General features: G+C 41.4%; 2 protein-coding genes across 3 annotated transcripts; one reads left to right on the forward strand and one right to left on the reverse strand.

Annotated features, from left to right (window-relative positions):
* Window positions 1-4,623: 4,623 nt before the first annotated feature.
* On the reverse strand, window positions 4,624-18,267 carry tmem100a (transmembrane protein 100a). 2 transcript variants are annotated; one of them, XM_062531132.1, is made up of 2 exons: window positions 18,074-18,267; window positions 4,624-5,206 (listed from the first exon to the last, which is right to left on the reverse strand). In XM_062531132.1, exon 2 carries the CDS (start codon window positions 5,129-5,131, stop codon window positions 4,706-4,708), a length of 426 nt encoding a protein of 141 aa, XP_062387116.1. In that variant the 5' UTR covers window positions 5,132-5,206; window positions 18,074-18,267; the 3' UTR covers window positions 4,624-4,705. The 2 variants fall into 2 exon arrangements, with proteins under 2 accessions (XP_062387116.1, XP_062387115.1); XM_062531131.1 differs by lacking the exon at window positions 18,074-18,267 and adding an exon at window positions 5,927-6,335.
* On the forward strand, window positions 7,528-17,070 carry pctp (phosphatidylcholine transfer protein). The gene is made up of 6 exons (XM_062531130.1): window positions 7,528-7,725; window positions 9,609-9,723; window positions 13,726-13,805; window positions 14,425-14,596; window positions 14,722-14,789; window positions 16,127-17,070. Exons 1-6 carry the CDS (start codon window positions 7,600-7,602, stop codon window positions 16,202-16,204), a joined length of 639 nt encoding a protein of 212 aa, XP_062387114.1. The 5' UTR covers window positions 7,528-7,599; the 3' UTR covers window positions 16,205-17,070.
* Window positions 18,268-20,072: the final 1,805 nt, after the last annotated feature.

Below are 20,072 nucleotides of genomic sequence, written 5' to 3' on the forward strand. Positions count from 1 at the left end.
CAATTTAAGTGATGTTTATACTTCCACAAACAGGGAGTGTGGGACTAAATTAATGAAGTGTTTTATCATGAAGAGGAGTGTCAGCAGAAGTTTGATTGTGTCTTCTCTGTCTAAGTTGGATACGAAGGGCTTTGGCCTCAAGTTTTGCGAGAGCTGCACAAACTATTTGGTAAGATCCTATGTTAGAGAGAGAGAGAAGGAGAGAGAAGAGATAAAAAGATGGTGAAAGTGTGTGTGTATGAGAGAGAAAGAGAGAGAGAGAGAGAGAGAGAGAGAGAGAGAGAGAAGCTAGGCAACACCTCAGAAACCTCTTTCAAAGCACTTGGCAAACCATGAAAGAGCGCAAGGACAGCTCGTGAAAGCCAAGATTTATGACTTGACCCGTTTATGAATGAAATGGAAAGGAGATGTTTCAAGTGGACTTTCTTTTGGGACCCTGTTTGTGAAGGGCCGCACAGCTGTGTCTAACATGCTTTACCTCACACTGACGTCAGTGTGTTATAGGGTTGCTTCTCATTAAATGTTTTCCAGTCACAAATCTTGCTGGGTTGTGGTGGAGTGTTGCAATAGGAATGACACATGAACCCACCCAATGAATCAGAATTCAAATTTGTTTACAAGGGAACGCTGTGAAAAACGTTGTTTATACAAGCTAACATACCAGCAGTATGATAGACATTACTCAATTTACTGTAAGGGTGGGGGTAGATTTTCATTTTTCAGTTCCAAGATGAAAAGTCTGAGTAACCCATGAGAGTCTCAGTGTAAATCTGATCTTGTTCCAGAACATGGACCTCCACATTACAGAATGGCTCTATTGTTTGCCTTGGAGTTTGATGTTAAGTCAGGAACCTGAGAAACCTCAGTCAGTTCCAAAGCCGAACTCCTCTGGGTAGGCTGAGATTTCTTAACACTATTTGGCCACCCCTCAGCAAAGGTGTGTGGTGAAAACTCTTGAGCATTGTGAGGGTCAAGGTCGACAAGCTGGCGGCCTGCCCACTGTTTCCTGCCTGGGGCTGGGGCCGACTCGGCACTCTCAATATGTCAGGTGGAGGGGGCTTACAGGGGAAGTGATGACATGGGCCACCCCTCTGGGGATACGGGGTGCTGACGCATGTTCAGCCTGCCTGCCTCTTCGCCGGTGAACTCACGGCTCCAGCTTAGGGCCCATGGGACCCCACAGCTCCCAGCTAGAAGATTCCTCACTGGGAGGAAAAAGACTCACGCATGAGTCAATCAGATATAACACTGCGCAATAGGTGCAATAACCCAGTGGTGTCGGACTCAGACATATGAACAGTTGCCTCTCATGGAATATGGTCTCATACATTTGGAGTCAATATAGACTATTGTAAAGGAGGAGTAGAACGTGGAGGTATAAGACCAGGATTTCACAAATAAAAATGTAAAAATGCGATCACGTTTCACACCGAAATAAAAGTGGAATGACTGAATTATCAAGTTCTGAATGGCTTCTATGTTGAAAATATGGCCAGCTCTGCTAATATTAGAGGTCAATCAAGGTGAACTTTCATTTTGTATTTTGCAATATAAGCTCTGCTGTTGTTTTTCTTTTCAACAAATCTATCAGCGTTGTGGAAAAAAAAACAAATTATCTTAATGTTTATTTCAGGAAGCTCATTTCACTCTTGAATTTCCCCTTGGGGATCAATAAAGTATCTATCTATCTATCTATCTATCATTGTGAAAAACAGTAGTGTTGGGTGTTGTTATATGACTTGTGAGACAGCTGGGTGTAACACCAGGGGAAAGTGCCCCATAGCATTGCAGTGTTCACGAGGAGCTGCTGGGTTCAGCAGGAGGGTATGGCTTGTGAACAACACCTGTTAAATCCCATATCGAGTCACTCCTTTTTCCAGCTTCATCGCAGCTTTTCCATAGCTCCTGGTGTCTCGGCATCTGGGAAGAGGAAACTCTTATGTTTAAACGTCTTACTATGTAATTAACATTTGATCCTCGAGTCAGGTGTCAGAATGACTCCGCCGTCTACCTTGGTGCTGGCTCTCGATCCTCTGCCCGTGCTAAGGTTAGCCATCAAATGTGACAAAGTGTGTTGTAGGTGCTCCTCTGACGCAAGCAAACCATTAAGTTGTAGTGTCTGGTGTCACAAGGATGCATAGCAACGCAAATGCTGCCTATAAATATACCTCCACGTCGGTGCTATTTAAAACTGAGTCAAAGCATGAGAGTTCAACACAACGTCCTTTTACCTATGGGGGATGGATTAACTTAGGGCTAATGTACTTGATATTTACTGAATGGGTTTTGGTAAAAAATGATTAACTACAATTCACTTCAGAGGAATGTTTTAAAGGATGTGAAGTAATACCGTGTGTATTAAGACATGTAAAAGTGGTTGGTCTGTGAAAGGGGCACCCTGGGACAAGTAAAATTCCCTTTCATGAGAACAAACTCCGCTGTACGAGTTATCAGCAGCTACAGGTGATTGTCCTTATATATCTCTGCAGAAAATCTGCACTCCGTTGACTGCCAAAACACAATAAAAAAAAAAAAAAGGGCAGCCGACGCATTATAGCTAACATACACAATGGTTTGCAGGACAAGGACTGGGAAGCACTTATGTACGTCCTAAAAGAAAGAGACACTTCCTTCAATTCATTATTGAATGCGAAAATCACACCATTTCACTTGTGTCGTGCTCTCTGGCTACATCACACAATGACACATAGACTCAAAAGAACATTACTCTCTCATAAATACATGAAGAAGGGCTGTTCAAATAAAATGTAGGCCTACTATTTGTGTATGGCAGCAAGGTAGCGATTTTGAATTTTCTAAGGTGTACAAGATGCTCATAGCACACATGCTTTCCCTGGGAATATTTCTGGTCATAATGAAAACACACTCTTTCACTACTGCGCCCATTACCCAGCTTAGGAGGGTAAATGTCCATGTAAAATACATACACAATTTAAAACTATTATTTCAGATCATATTTTATTAAATTTGTGACTAAATAACAAGTTATATTAATATTGCACTTTGACTGAATAACTGAATTAAGACAGAACTTAGACAATAACAATAGTAGTTACAATAATAATACTACTAACAACATTAATAACTGTTAATGGAATAAAATGATAAAGACTTTTATAACCCTCAATATGAGTAATACTACAAAATTTAGCAAACACCAAACAGCCTGTGTTGATTCAGAATCTATCATATTTCAAAGATTATGCTGATGGAGTTAATAAAATAGACCAAAAGTGCTTATTGAGACTTCTGAGACAGGTACAATTGAGTAATACAATAATAATAATAATAATAATAATACTCTAATTCAACTACAATGAGTATACAATTCTGGAAAGCACTTAAAGGGATAGTTCGGATTTTAAGACACGAAGTTGTATGGGTTCCCTGTCAGCAACGTAGTGCATCAGCACTGACTTACCCCCGACAGCGTCCTGTGAGCCGAGATCCAGCCGGTTTTAGATCGTTTTTGATGCTGAAGAAAGTAGTCCGGCAAGTTTCTGGGGTCACGAAAGTAAAGTGTTTTTCTTCTCAAAACCATATGCGTTCAACAGAGTGATATATTTGCACCACAAAAACGTTGTCCAGGAAAAATTCAAACCTCGTTATCACTTACTTATTTTTCGCGATTCCTATCACTGCGCGCTACTGACAGCTGGACAACGTTTTTGTGGTGCAAATATATCACTCTGTTGAACGCATATGGTTTTGAGAAGAAAAACACTTTACTTTCGTGACCCCAGAAACTTGCTGAAGAAAATAGTCCGGCATCAAAAACGATCAAAAACCGGCTGGATCTCGGCTCACAGGACGCTGTCGGGGGTAAGTCAGTGCTGATGCACTACGTTGCTGACAGGGAACCCATACAACTTCGTGTCTTAAAATCCGAACTATCCCTTTAATTTGTGCCATGAGTCTGGTATTACAATCATAGGATACTGTAAGTATGCACTCAAAGTGAATATCAAAATCTACTTTCCTTGCAGCCCATGTAGCTACTACAGCATCAGCATCTCATTCGTGTATGTGTAACTATTAGTACCATATTTCCATATCCGGTGAATGCACAAGTCACTGAGAGGGTGTCAACCCAATGCTAGACTTCAAAAGAGGTGTGTATGTAAAGGTAGCACAGTCAATGAAGAATGATTCATTGTTCTTGGATTTTCCCTTTATCCTCCCCTCTCCCTCCCTGGCATATCAATCCTCATCTCTTTCCATTAATCCTTAACCACAGGATGCAACAGAGGATTAATGGGCAGCTTCCCCTCCATGGGTTTGCGCTGTGGTTCTCCGTCTTAATTCTGATACATCCACTTTGGCTTTCTTCCCAGTCGGCCCAGATGTGGTCGGTCTTTTTGACACAGAGTGGGAGGAGGGAGGGAGCGGGGGAAAGGAAAGCAACAACCATCAGCTTCTTCAAAGCCAGGGCTTGTCAGCATGTGAGAGGCTTCACATGGGACTGTGGTAAGAGCCAGATGAGTCAGCCAGGCCCACCACGTTGACACCAGTCAGTGATGTTGAAACATCTGGACAGAGGAATACAACCACTGTTTCTTCACCTTATTCACTCCACGTCAATTTACTGCCTCTCGCTGGTTCCTCCTCATTCCCTCTCTGTTACTTGTAAATGGTGTTTGTCCTTTTTGGCACATACTCCTACGGAGGTCAAATGTATATGGTCTCATGCAAAGAGGCTTCTGTGGTTGGTCACCAGCACCGTCTGACTTTCCCTTCGCCTCTCCTTCTTCCTCTCCATCCTCACCTTCCAGCATATGGCACTGGAGCCCAATAGTACCAAGCCGAACGACAGAAGCACCAGTCCAAAGTAGGATATTGTGGACCCATGTGAGTTGAAGCTGTATGCCACCACGGTGACCACAATCCCCGCAATCAGAACGACCACTCCAAATGGCACCGTGCAGCGGTAGCAGGAAAGTTCCGCCCCACCAGTGGCTGCAGTGAGCTGGACTTCATTGACCAGGGGCACAGAAACTCCTGTGGCACTAACAGGCACAGGGGCACTTTCATTATTGTTGGTCTTCTCTGCTAGAATGCGATCTCCGGCTGCAGGCACTCTCATTGTGTCTTTGGAGAGTTCCTCTGGCATTTCAGAACAAAGCAATGAGAAAGTTTTGTTTTACAGGTCGTTGTCCTCAGCTGTGCTCTGTCAGTATGTCCAAACCTGCAGTTAGAATGATGAAACATCGTTAAGCCCTAATGCTTTGGTGGGTGTTCCATCTTACAGTATAAACACAACTCCAAGTGCACACAAGCGGTTTTCCAGTTGCACTCTTATACACACACACACACACACACACACACACACACACACACCCTTCTCACGGCAAAAACTGTCTGAATGACGCAGATGCTCTCATCCCAGCACGAGCTGTCACATTCCCTAGAGAGCGCGGGATATGACATTACGATCTGCTCCGTGAAATTTGAGCACCTTCCAAATTATGAGTTATTTCACAAGCAGTTTGGTCATCACCAAAGTTTGCAAACATAGCAATGGGACAATACGACTTTTACATAGACCCGCGCCTGTTGCCAATATGGATTTCAAGTACGTGAACATATGTTGTGTTATTTAACATATCTTATAAAAAAAATAATTATTTCTAAATAGGATGACTATTTGCCGCTGCAAGAAAGTGACGCATCTGTTCGGCTATTATGTAGACGTTTTCAAAAAGAAAAAGCATGGTTTCTTTAGCGTTGATTGTTCGAAAACCTTCTGAGACAAAGACAGGCTGTTTGATTAAAAAAAAATTGACATGGCCTCTAAAAATGTCTGTAGCACATCTAATATAGACTGCTTCAACATACTGCACGATTATGAGCTTGAGTGAAACCATATTTAAGGTAACATGATATCCAACACAGGAAAGTGGCTTACCTCTTCCACAGTTTCCATCGCGATTCCTTGTGTTCACGGAGGGATAACTGTGATGTGTCTGCTAACTTTTCCCGTGTGTTTGTTTTAACGAATTTCTAAAAGAGTCTATTTCTATTAGAAGAGACTCGGAGCGAACAACTTAGGACGTCTTGCGCACAGTCTCACCCAAGTTCGTCTGGAGCTGAACCAGAGACTAGCGGAGGTGGAATTTGACTCCCATTCATTGGATATCCACAGCGAGTTTCCTCATGCGCGACAGCGGCTTGCTCTACTGCACATAGCTCATACAGATACACATTTTATGAAGTATTCGAGACCCCGGAGGTGGGGTGACTTGTTCACTCTGACAAAACAAGTTCAATGTTGCAAAACAATGGCGAAAACTCCTGTAAAAGGGAAGGTCCAGGCCATTTGCATGAACCAAGTCTAATCAACAACATATTTGCGTTACCGTTGGTCAAACTAAAGCTTCATTCTACTGCATGTGTAAGTAGCCTACAATGAATGGGGGAAATAGATAGGCTACATCACATGCAAATGTATAGATAGACAGATAGATGCATGCATAAGAAAATAACATTACAGCATGTAATGTGTAACTAATAAAAATGTAATCTATCCTTTACAATATTCAATTTCCTTCCATTTTGGACGGATACGGTCATTCTGAAATTGTTTTAATTATTTCATTCATATGTGATGTGACCCACCAAGTCGCTGCTGTGGCTGCAACCCGGGGCAACCACTGGGTGCTGTTTATTTAAGGTCCAGCCAATGCCCCCACCATGGCCATGTGAAACACAAGTACTGGGTGTTATTTTACTCCTGCCCCTCAGCCAATTCAAAGTCAGATTTTCTGACACATAGTAATGTGATATGGGGTGTTGTCTATGCTCTTCCTTCCTGCTGGTGATCCCTTCCCAAAAAGAGATACAAGATTTCCATTGGGCACAGGAAGTAGGGGCTGTTTTAGCGCAATCAATTATCACCCCATTCGTAGCAGTAGCCTATGAAATCACTAACTTTGAGGGAAAACACACACTATACGATACCTAGTTGAAACACTGTGCTTAAGAACGACTGCATCCATGTCAGTTTTCGATCCTATCAAAAAAAATAACCTCTGACCTATAATTGGAATAATTGGAGTCGCCATTTCCAATTGTGTATTCATCAGTAGCCAGTTTCACTGAATGGAGATGGACACCATCTGATGACAAAACATTGAGGCTATATTTGTTAAAGCTTTGTTGAAATGTTTTGGTCAATGGTCAACCAGATGCCTTTGAGCTTCTGATTGGAGTATGTATATCCATAATGCATGTACATTGCAGGCCTAAAATAAATACGCACGCACATTTTGCTCTGCGTCTTTCATTCCAGATGGGCAATGTGGCCAAGAATAAGAATTCGCGTATTTAAAAGTGAATAAACACAAGGCAACACAACACCACAAAACAGAACAGATAGGTCACTGTGGGCAGCCAGGGAGATCCCTTAACCCTTCTAAATGGCACACAACATGTTTGCTGCACTGAAGACGACAAAATATAGCTCGCAGATCACATCCGTCCTGGCATCGGCTTGGAATGCCGCGGAGTGTCGCTGACGCAGTTCTTACGGTGTTGGTCAGTCATTGATCATATGATCCAACATTGCACACCTTTGAAATCATGTCACTGCAGTTTACAGAGGACGAGTTTCAAGCGGCATGGAGAGAGTTGGATGAGCCGCAGGTGGAAGGATGGGAGTTGTTTACAGAGACAATGGGAGTGAAAATATATCGACGCCTAAATCAGGTAAGTTAAGGGGAAAAGCTAGATGCTGAATGGACGGGTTTAGCCTGCCACAATTACTGTTAGCACTAGCTTGCTACTAGTAGTCCTGTAGAATGATAGTTGTATGGTCTTGTGATTTTTTTTATATTGACGAATAGAATCGGAAGCACGCTTGTTACAGTGACGCGCTGATGTGATGACGCGCTCCGTCCGATAAAACTTTGCGAAAAGGTTCATAATTTGACGACTGTGGTTGCGGGTTGCAGGCAGCATTAGCCAGCTAAGGAAGTGCTAGCCAGGGTCCCGTGGCTCAATTTGACGATGCGCCTATCCTCAGTTTGTATGACCCAGTATTGAAGGAATTCTGTCTGATTTGTTTTCATCCATTTCTGATAGCCTATGTAATCCATGCAGTACTGTACATTTCACAATAGGGATGAAAGAGGCCTAGGCCTGTATGAGCATTGCTTATGTTTTTCTTTGCTTTGTTATATGTACGCATTGAATGAAAAATGAAATGTCTAGAATTGGTGCAGCATTTCTCTTTGAGTTTACAAAATTGATTCATGCTGGGCATTCAATTGATTGCTGTCCCAATTTGATCTAGTATTCCAATGCAATTGATTAGGCTCAGGCCTACAGGAATCATTCATGTCATTTCAACGTGATGGTGTTATAAATGTGACATGCACTGAGAGTAAACAGTCAGATACACCCACAGTATTATAAGTTTCATATTATGCTAAAGAAAATAACTTTAATTTAATACTGAAGGTAGTTTGAAATTGCATAATACTGAATAAATTGTACCTCATTGCGCTGAAGTATTCATAGGTACTATTCAGTTGTATTTTTTAACCACTCACAGCATGCTCAATACACACTCATGGTTGGAACAAAGCATGGTTCACCTCAAAACACAATACAACTTGGCTCCAAATTTTACTGGTGTGTAAGGATAATCCTCTTTCAGAAAACTCATGTGAAAACTTTTGCCAACACTATTAGCTGCGTGATTATTTCAGTGTTCTTGCAAAGCAAAGGCTCATGAGAACATGGTGACACCAAGGCATCATATGTGTTCATTTAGGTGCTTCAAAATGATCTTAATATGATTCTGTTGGATAAATTAGGTCAGTACAATGTAATAACATTGTGTTTGAAAAAATAACATGAGTGTTTCATTTCATTTAGTAACTGAGACAAAGCCTCTTTTTCTTTTCCCCCAGTGTATACACTACAGTCACAGCTAAAATTGTTGGCACCCCTTAGGATTGGTTGGTTTTTGAGCAAACCTCACACACTTTTGAAGGTTTTTTGATGAAATAACCAAACCAGGCTATTTTCAATAGCTCAACGCAACTAACACAGCAATTGATTTCCCCAAATTCAACACAAAATACCACTAAAATGCCGCAGGAAGTATATACTGCACGGTCAAAAGTATTGCCACCCTTCATAACAAGTATTTTTTGCAGTCACAAAACCACACATTTCATTTGGAGTATTTCAAACAGCTGCCATGTGGTAACATTTTGTCAACTTGATTTGTTGAAGTGGTGCAGTTTTGAAAGGCAAAGTCAATTTGAGGATGAAAATGAGCATACAAATGGTATTTTTGCTCTTATTTTCATGGTGCTCTTACGTCTAGTCATTAGGAGACAGCGCCAACATAATCACAAATATTGGGCCTACACAGAGATCAATTTGGAAAATGTCAGGTGCCAACCCTGATTGTGAAACTATTTATAAAACATTAATCTGGTTCTCTATAATATTATGAGGCACAGTGAGGGAATTTTGGTGCTCTCTGATGCACTGCCATCATGTCCTTTACTTGATGTCTGACCTCATATTGTTTAAGATGAAGATAGAATGAATGAAGTACTTTCTTGTTTTCATAGGAAACTGGCCTCTACGAGTACAAAGTTTCTGGCTCTCTCGACTGTCCTCCAGACCTGTGTGCCGAGGTGTACATGGACTTGGCCTACAGGAAACAATGGGACAGCTATGTGAAAGGTAATACGAGGAGTATTTCTGTGTCACATTTTCCAAGGCTGCATTACTGAAAGACTATAGTAGTAGGCCATGTTCTATAAAAAGAAGGGTTTTCACCTGAATATGAATCTGCAGAAATATATTGTTAATTAAAAATGCCAGTATTTTTTTATGATTTAGTAGATTACACCTTAGTCATGGTAGTTGAACAGAAATAGACAAAATCAAAATGTCATTATACTATCTCATATGTCAGCAAATAATTAAGGAATTCCAGTGTTGCCATCATACTGAAATTCAGTGTCGTGGTTCAATAAATAGTTGGTAGAAACAAATACTTGGAGTTGACACAGATACACTTATGCCATATCACTGCTATTCATTTTCTTCAGATTCTCTATCCTTTCCCCTCCCTTAGCTTTCCCCTGTTTTTTTTTTAAATGTGAAATAAAATCCCACGCATAGACTGTATGAAATGTCTCTTCTCTCACATGTCACATCTCTCATCCTTTGTGACTTCATGCTGGCAGTAACCCCAAGTACCTCACAGGTAATCTCATGTCAACTCATAATGTAACAGTGTTATAAGTAGTGTAGTGAAATATTTCTTTAGGCCAAAAGGAAATGATGTGATGTAGTGATCATATAGGCTATTATTTCCATATTATTATTTTAATTTGTGGTTCATTATTTGCAAATAAAACTACAATTGTATCCAGTTTTTTTTTCTAGTGCAGCACAAGATTTAGCTCTTATAGTGATGATAGATACAGTACATACTGTAGATAGATAGCGATGTAGAGCTATAGATAGTGAAGTACAGTAGAGTTAATGTTTTCATAATTATGTCCTCTTCAGTGTACATCTGAACTAATTACATTTTCTCCCCTCCCCTGTATTGGTTGTAGCCTTGAGTAGATTGCATATGACCTACATACACCTATATGTTTTTTTAAAACATATGACTAAATCTAATCCTTTTAAGTGTTTTATTTTATTTAGATTGCACTAATTCTTAGCATCCACACTTTCTGTACAGTAGTGTAACAGAGGATATGTCTAAGCACTGTTGAACTGTCCAGTTTTAATCTAGATGTAATTTCCCCTGCGTTTTTGTAATGGATTTCACGCTTTATCATCATTTTCATTTACAAACACCCAAGAGAAGATTAAATTGCAAGTCTAAGATGCAAGTAGACTTCATGGTCCTGATTTGAAATTCATCCTTAATTCGTAACGGCACAAGGTGACTCATATAGGAGCCGCATCATAATGTTTGAGTGGCTTTTGTCTCAGGGATTTGTTTTATTTGCCAAAGGTATTCCCCCTGCTTTGCTAAACTGACACGCCTCAGCCGGCTCCAGTTGTTTTTCCTGTCTGTGTTTGCATCTAGAGGACCACCGTGACTGTTAGAAAATACTCTTCCGTTGAGGGAAGGACTAGTAAAAGTTTGGCAGTATAAGGACCATGTGACAAATTTTGAGATTTTATATCACTGCAGATGCTATTTCTTTGTCTTTAGACTTAGTGTAGCTGATGTCAAACCCCTTGTGCGTAGCCGGATCTCTTGCTGAGAACTTGTATATAAGTTGCCACTTTGTGACGTGTGACATGACATAGATGATATAATGCAATCATTGTATTTCACATTCTCACCATTGTTGAGAACAGAACATTGCTAGGGCTAAAGTGGTTGTGGAACAGCTATCTTCGGAGTAGCAATATCTCCCAACAACTGGCTACCTCAGCTGACATTCGCTTCGACTCAGAAATTGCTTTAAATTGTTACGGAATTATTGGTTTATTGTTAGCAGGTGAGTATGTTATAGTGCTGCAGACCCACCTCACTGGTCTAGCACTAGCTAGCATTACTCAACAACGTGCAATGCCCTGGGTGCCTCTCATGTATATATTACGTTTATACGTCCTCCCTCGCTCCTCGGGCCTCGATCCTCACTGATCTACATAAAGAATGATGGGGCGGCAACAACGATAGTCTATCCCTTCGTCTATCTTTCTTTATGTACAGTAGATCAGTGAGGATCGAGGCCCGAGGAGCGAGGGAGGACGTATAAACTTTACATGAGAGGCACCCCCTGACTCCAGCATCGTTGCCTTGTCTAAACACGCTACTACACTGTCACTGCATGTGCTAGCACCCAGCTCCTGGTGCAGCCCGGCACAAGTCTTAACCAACGCCCATTCCCTGGCGTAACTGCAACAGGTGACTATCTTCAAGTGCTGCAGACCCACCACGCCCATCTAACACAGCTGGCCAATAACCACATTGGAGACTTGCAGAGCATACGTTTGCTCAACATGCAATGCTTGGCAGGCCCTCTTCCTCCTTATCTAGGGACGAGCAGGCTGCTCACGGTTGCCCTCCCTGGTTGAAGGGTGCATGATTGCTCAACAGTTGAGAGTGCTGGGGCTCAACCCATGGGTCCTCAACACCCTTGTAATTGATTGGTCCGCACACTGGGTAAGCTCCAAAGATACACTTTTTATTTTTTATTAAGGCAACGTTTCGATCCTACAGTGGGATCTTACTCAGGCCTGAGGAAGATCCCACTGTAGGATCGAAACGTTGCCTTAATAAAAAATAAAAAGTGTATCTTTGGAGCTTACCCAGTGTGCGGACCAATCAATTACATTGTCTACCACTTTTTGTCCGGCACCTGGATTATTGGTTCTGTGGATGTGCGCACCTCAACCAAACGTCCTCAACACCCTTGCAAATGACTGTCGCCTTCAATCGTGCCACCAGCCCACTCTGAACTCTGGACTACACTCAGAAATACAATCACTCCTGCATAAGGATGCTATCGAGGAGACAAACCCCCAGACGCAGAGGCGTGTTCTCCACTTACTTTGGATTGTCCAAGAAAGATGTTGGGAGTTGACCTATATTAGACCTGCAGCGCTTGAGCATTTATCTAAAACAGTTGCCTTTTCGTATGCTGTGCACATCAGACATCCACTTGCTGCTTTGTGCAGAGTGCCCAGATCTTGTCAGCATAAATGCTCGGACACTACTCCACACGCCTCTGCTCTTGGCCTGGCGGAGATAATCGAGAAGAGCACACTGGTGCACCCAGTCTACATACTTCATAGGTATCTGGTTAGATTTGACCACTGGGCGAGCGTGCCTTACTGAGGGAAGAGTTCGCAAAATATAGGGACTGGTGATGTGTGCCAGATCCAGCCCGATTGTTCGCTGTATGGCGTGCTGCTACACCTTGCAGGCATGTTGGCTTCTGCAATGCCTGTTGTTACGCTGGAGAGGCTACATCTTGGGCCCTTTCAGTGCTGGCTGAGGACCAGGAGGCTCTCGGCCCAGACACGAAAGCTGCCTCCTTAGATCAGTGGGCGCTGAGGTTTTACTCCTCAGAGGGGGTCCATTGAGATCACCCGGGAGTGGAGAGAGTACACAATGTATGGGAAGACAGGCTTCAGACCTTAAACATCAATTTCTTGGAGCTGCGTGCCTGACATTCTACAGGATAAATGTCTTATGTGCAGGCTGACCTGAGTGCTGCTCTGCCTACTCTGTTCATGTGGCTTCTACTGTGGATAACAACAGGTCTATATTTTTAGTGTGCATGAGGCAAAAGCAGCACCATACCATGTGGTTGGGCTCTCACAACTGTTTATATGAGATTTTAACAATGGCGATGGCGAATGTTTATCTGTTATGCTGCATCAATTCTGCACTAAGTAAATGTTTTGCTTTAACAGCCTGAAAGACTTGAAAGAAAATGGTTCATCCTTGTCAGCCTTGAAATCATTCAGAACTCTGATTCTGGCAAGAAAGGCTCTAAACGGGTCTTCCACCAATTGTAGAACCACGCTTAAATACATAACCAGCGTTTACCAGACAGGTCCATGTATAGATTTTTAATTTATGAGGGGTAAAATGGACACCTTATAAAAAGGAAATACAAGTTATGGATGGAGCTACTGTCTTTGTTGAGACCTAAATTAGATATTGATATTTTACTCTTGTTTCTGTTTTTTCTACAGAGCTTACTGAAAAAAACTATGATGGGCAGTCTGCAATTTATTGGGAAGTGAAATATCCTTTCCCGTTGTCGAACAGAGATGTATCCTACAGAAATATTTCTCAATCACCAATATCCTTGCTAAATGTGTTTCTTGAAGAACCCTGTAATCTGTCAGTGCCATTAACCATTTCAATCACAGTACTTTTTGTTAACCTATTTGTTATGAATTGCAACGTGTTCAGCCAAATCTGCTCCACTTTTGGTCATCTTTGTGAACACATTTTCTTCGACTACAGTCTTGGAACAAAACAAGGACAAGGTTTCTGTATATAATGCCATCTGCATCTCAACGGTCCTCTACATGTGTTTATCCTGGATGATATTTTGCAAACAAATCAGGGCCTTGAAAGACTTCCACATCTGTTCCACAGCCCATCCTAGTCATCACATGGGATGACAGACATGATCCCACACACCGAGATGTCTCATTAGTGAGCCAGCCAAAGGGAAAAAGACAGAAGCTGAAGAGAAGCAGGACTGTCTCATCTTCGGATCGGATAGACAGACCCAAGATGACCCTCTCCTCTTTTCCTCTAGGATTCCATAAGAAAAATGTCAAATCATCATATTCATATATGTCCCTTTACAATAACAAGTATAATCTGTCTACTGCACTGCTGCTGTAAATTGCTATATTCCTTGACTACCCATACTACAGTATATCTATGTGAGGGGACGTAAAGATCTTGATATAGATGGAAGAAAGATTTGGGTGATCTTGGCCAGGAGCTCTTCAGTATCTCAGTGCGCGGAGAAGAGTGGAGTGATTAGAGTGAAAGACTACAAGCAGAGTCTGGCTATAGAGAGCGATGGTAATTGTGGCACTAAAGGTAACACGGCATTACCTGGCAAGCCTTACATCACTGTGTCTTCTTTAGACACAGAATTAAAACAAAAATGCTATGTTGAAAATGGATTAACTAACAGTTGTTGCTTCTTGTGATTCTCCTGATAGTCTTCATGAACTACTTTGATAACCCTGGTGGCATGATACCAACTTGGCTGGTGAACTGGGCTGCTAAGGTAAGGTTATCTTTACATTAACTTTACATTACAGATGTCCGAGACCAAAACCAGGGACATAATCCCAAAAATATGGGAAAAAAATACATTGACATTTTCAGTTTGACTATCAATCTGATTGAAATACATACAAGTTTTATCCTCAAAAAACGGGGACATAGGTAGCTTTTCTGTATTTTCCCGGGGACAGGCAACCAAAAACTGTTCCCTGAAACCGGGGACGTCTGGTCACCCTCATTTACTGGAAACAACCCCAGCACTGCAGATGGAAGTTTACCAGAATAAGCAACTTTGTCAATATTGTTTTTTTCTAAAAATATTGCTTAGACTATTTTAGGTAGGCTACTCTGTGTAAGGAGTGTACTTCATACATTTTAGAATGTCTTTTGTAGGGCACACATGAAGATGGACTTTGTTTACCTTTTGCAAACAATGGACACAACTCTGATGGAAATGTCTTTTGGTTTGTTGAGTTGTGGAGACTGACAGTGATGCGATAGCTTTACAATAGGCTTACGTAACATGATATGCTTACATAACATTGGATCAAATATTCCAAACGTGTTTTTATGTCACTGTTGCCATGCCCAGTTTTAATTCCCACACAGCTTTTTCCCATCCCCTCATAGCTCTCTGATGGCAGTAAGCCATAAAAATGTGGTTTAATGTCAGTGTGATGGGCAGGGCAACTGACCAGAAACATGCCCATTAGCATGACAGGCTATCACTGCCGCTGATTTGTGAACTTGAAGTGTATAAATATTTTCATTCAGGTTTGTTTATTTTATAATCTTGTGAAGTCTGTACTTTATATTCAGCCATGGAACGCAGTGTACTTGGGTTCAGCATTGAGCGCTGTGATGACTGACTCAGCAGTCTCATTACCTCAGAATAAGTTTATTTGTGTTAATAGATAATGGGTGCATTTGTGAGATCATATAAAGTTATGTTCCCCTGCATGAATCCAACAAAAACAGTGGTGCTCATACAAATAAGGTTGTGTTACTTTGGGTCATCTGACTGGAGGAAAGACTGATAATTCTTTCTGTTGTGGTCACTCAGCAGCCAGTTATTTGTGATAACTTTTAGACAAACAAATCCTTTAAAACGTTAAAATCTTCAATGAGTATTTTGTTCATATATTTCAGCAAAAAATTAAAAGAAGTGACTTATCTTGATCCTGGCCGTGTTAAGGTTACATTTACAGTGTCAGCCATTTTATTTCCACTTTTCAATCCTGAGATAGTGGTCAGTGCACTTAGAGCTGTATGGTGAATGTTAACGGCGTCTTAGGGCTTGGAAATAGTTGCTAAACATGTTTGTATTCTTTGTTTCAGAGTGGTGTTCCAGGCTTCCTCACTGACATGCAGAAGGCTTGCAACAACTATCAGAACTACTGCAAGAACAAAAAATGACATGCCCGAGGCTGCAAAAATACACAGATTCTCTGCATGGAATCTTATCTTGTGTGCTATCCGTCCCTCTGTACCGCGGTGAACCTCTTAGGATTTGGATCTTGTCCAGGGGCATTGGTGAGCTTTTAATCACGGCAAACAAAATGAATTTGGGGCTGAAGGGGTCAATTTGTACTTTATGATGGGTAGTCTTAGCATTTTACACAATGTATCACTTGAACTTTGAAGAATGCTGGTTCATGTCATACTCATGTCTCTCTACCCTCTGGTTCATGTCATAAAATCACACAAGGATTTACTAATGTGCAATATATTGATGACATCCTGTAGAATATTATTTGTTGATTTTTAAGGATTTTTTTTTTTCATTGATTGATACATCGGTCTACATGTAGGTTATGTTATAGGATATCTTATTTGAACCTTGCACTTGCCATTTTGCAACTGTGTTTTCTGATTTGTCTTGAACAATCTTGCACTGGAAATCATTCATTTTCTTAATGGTGTATCGATAACCCTATATTTGTTTTCTTTCGAGAAAAATCAAGGTGTTTGGGTGGTGATTGTGCTGTAGGCTACTTTTCTGAAGACAAACTGTATGCAATACAAAACACTTTATATTAAGATGCTGGAATGAATTAATTTATTTTGGGCACTTGCAACAAAGGACTTTCCTACTCAACTCCATTCACAAAATCACTTGTACAACTTCTGCAGGTGGCTGCAGTGGGAGATGATGAATTCATGTTTTTTTTGTATCACCTCTATGGTTTGCTACCTTCATGTGGTGTAATAATGTTACACTGTAGGGCTGGTATTAAAGATCCTGTTGTTGGCTGATGCAGTGCATTAGGCAAAACTACATTTTCAAAAGGGTTCGTCTTTCTTTGTGTCTGTCCAATCCTACCTATGAGCACTTTTGTCACTGTAGTAGCCTACAGGGGTCATCAACTTTTTCTCTGAAAAGATCCATTTTTTTTAAACCAGAAAAAAAATATTAAATCTGGGCCGCAAATTATCGGAACCGTTTAAAATAAATCAGTTTAAGCATCTCTATTGTCTCAGGCATATGAAATACTGTGCATAATGTACAGTGATATTTCCACTAACTGTTAATGTGTTGGGACAGATTGAAGCTTAACGTATATGTAATTGTTAGTGATATTTTATAGCTTACATTTTTAGTTAAAGCCAGGGTGCCACTAGAGAGGCTATAAAGGGCCACAGGTCGTCTACCCCTGGTCTAGTACATCTGACCCCTTTCAGTTTTCTGTGGTACAACTTTAGTGCACAGCCGCCATCTGGCGCCTAGTTTACGTCATTACGCGCTCGCAGCAGTCTTGCCTAAAGAAGGATGCGCGCCCAAAAGTTTTGTCCCACAGGCCAGGTGTCTGATATATGCAATGTTGCGGAATATGTCACATTAATGCGTGAAACCACAGAAAGGAGATGATTATCAATCATAAAGCCACACGACAACAACCCAAACGACGGGCAAGGCGAAACCAAACAATTACGAACAGAGAATTAGGATTGAACCTACGTTGTCAACTCCTTCACAAGCTGAAAGGTCAGTTGAGTAGACTCAGGTCAGCTAACTCGTAACTTCAGATCAAGTTCGACTGAAATCACCTGGTTGTTAGTTTACAAAATGCGAGGGAGATCCTTTCTTATTGTTATAAGCGTTTTTGACCAATGTCCGTCTTGTGGGCCTCTTCAGACACAATGATTTAGGCTACTTAGCCTAAAATAGTTGGGTATGCAGTTGGTAGGCCTGAAGGCCTATTTAGCCTAGCCAAACTAGTGTAGGCTAACGTTTAATATTCTGAACCAACCAAATTCCTCTAAATACGTGGTGCCTGTGTTTACCTGAAAATGTAGGCTATTTGACGCCTCTTCCGCGAAAAATGAGAGATTGCCAAACATGGCATGATGTTAACACAAATCTTCAAGTTACTTTCTCCACATAAAGGAAGAGCAGTAAAGCTAAACAGCGTTGAACAGGTATCCATGTTCACTGAAGAGTTCTGTGGTAGGCTATAGGCTAGTGCCCCTGAGTTATTCATAGGTTTCATCAGGTCCCTTTCCACAGGGTATTAATCAAGCACCTTGCAGTCTGCCTTTATAATCTAGGTGCTTGATTTTGGACACCTGTGTGGGACCTGATGAAACCCATGAATATAGAAGCTGCAAGCAGAGGCCTGCTGAGTATGGGCCTACTCAAACGTTTAGTCAACCTTCCTCCGCCTGAAATTGCTGTTGGCAATAAGCATAGATATATATCTATGGGCAATAAGTATGGATAATGAAATGCACACTTTTAGGGCTTGGCTTAGATTTTTTTTCTTTTTTTTCTTTTCTTTAAGCATTTCCCACTATATTGAGCTTTTTACCTTCAGAGCTCTGAGATGAATTCTCTCACAGAAAGCAAGTCTGTGTCGGGAAATGAGTGCACTTCTGCCACAAAGGAGCTCACTGTGGAAACAATGAATTTGTGGTAGTTTCCGTTTTCCTTTCACTCCTACTTTACAATACAGTAGTTTGCCCATGGGTCGACTTTTGCCCCCACACCTCTCACTTTGACAACCAGACCATAGTGTCCTGTCATTTACCGCCATAGATGGTGTCAATGGTTACGTTCATGTTGACCATATAGGGCACTTCACCGTTCACAGCATCATTTTCAATTTTAAAGCCCTTAACAGATTTAGTGTTCCAGCTGGATCAGTTCCATCCTCATACATCCATCCTCATCCTCGTATCTACAATGAGGATCCTCATTGTAGATACATTGGGTGCCTCTCAACCTCTCTCCTCGATCCTTGATGGTCAGTCCTTCAGGCTCGTTCCTAACTGATCTATAAATAACACTGGGTAGACTATCCCATTGCTGCCGCCCCATCATTCTTTATGTAGATCAGTGAGGACCGAGGAAGGAAGGGAGGATGTTTAAAAGACGAACGAGAGGCACCCATAGAGTAGCCTAGGTGGCAGACAATATAGGTGCTTCTCAACATGCCTCCTCGATCCTCGATGCTCGATCCTCGATCCTCGAGGGGCGTTCCCACTGATCTATAACTAACACTGGATAGACTAGATTGTTTTCGCCCCATCATTCTTTATGTCGATCAGTGAGGATCGAGGCCCGAGGAGCGAGGGAAGACGTATAAAATCCCAAATGAGAGGCACCCTATGAAAGGATGAAAGCAGCCCTCCATTTTTTTTTAATGATGTCATATGCTCATCCTTCCTCAATGGTTCTTCCTCAGTTATTCCCTAAAGCTTAAAAAAAAAAATACATAAGTTGAAAACCAGATGCATGCTAGGAAGATAGAATAGTTCATTGTAGTTGGAATTGTTTCGATGTGGTGACCATTTATTTGGCTCATAACAAAGTACAGAACATTCCACTTGAAATGTGGTAATTTTATCTCCCCCTAGTGGACACGATGGTGATTTCCTGTCCATAGCTGAACAGAAGAGTGCAGCATCTTGAGATGAAATGGTGAGTGACATCCTTTGACAAACAGAGGATTGTTTAATTTATTATGAACATTGTCCCTCATCTAAGAGCCTGTACATCAGTAACTCAAAACACAGGCAGACCTGTTTTATTACCCCATCATATAGCAAACTGGTATTTGGCAGTAATTAGCGGGTGGAGCAGAGAAAACACCTCTCAATTGAATTCTCCTGAATAGAGATGGGTTAGAGTTGGGTGCGGCAAATCTGAAACAGTGGCTTCATACATTTGGTTGTGATGAAATCTAACAGTAAACAGGGTTGAGTCCATACTTGTAGTTAATTGCCAGGTGTAGGAGAGCATATCCATCAAGTCAGGGAGCTGCTTAAAGATGGATGTCTTTAC

Source organism: Sardina pilchardus, chromosome 3 (genome assembly GCF_963854185.1).
Source record: "Sardina pilchardus chromosome 3, fSarPil1.1, whole genome shotgun sequence".
In the NCBI taxonomy this organism is placed as follows: Eukaryota; Metazoa; Chordata; class Actinopteri; order Clupeiformes; family Clupeidae; genus Sardina; species Sardina pilchardus.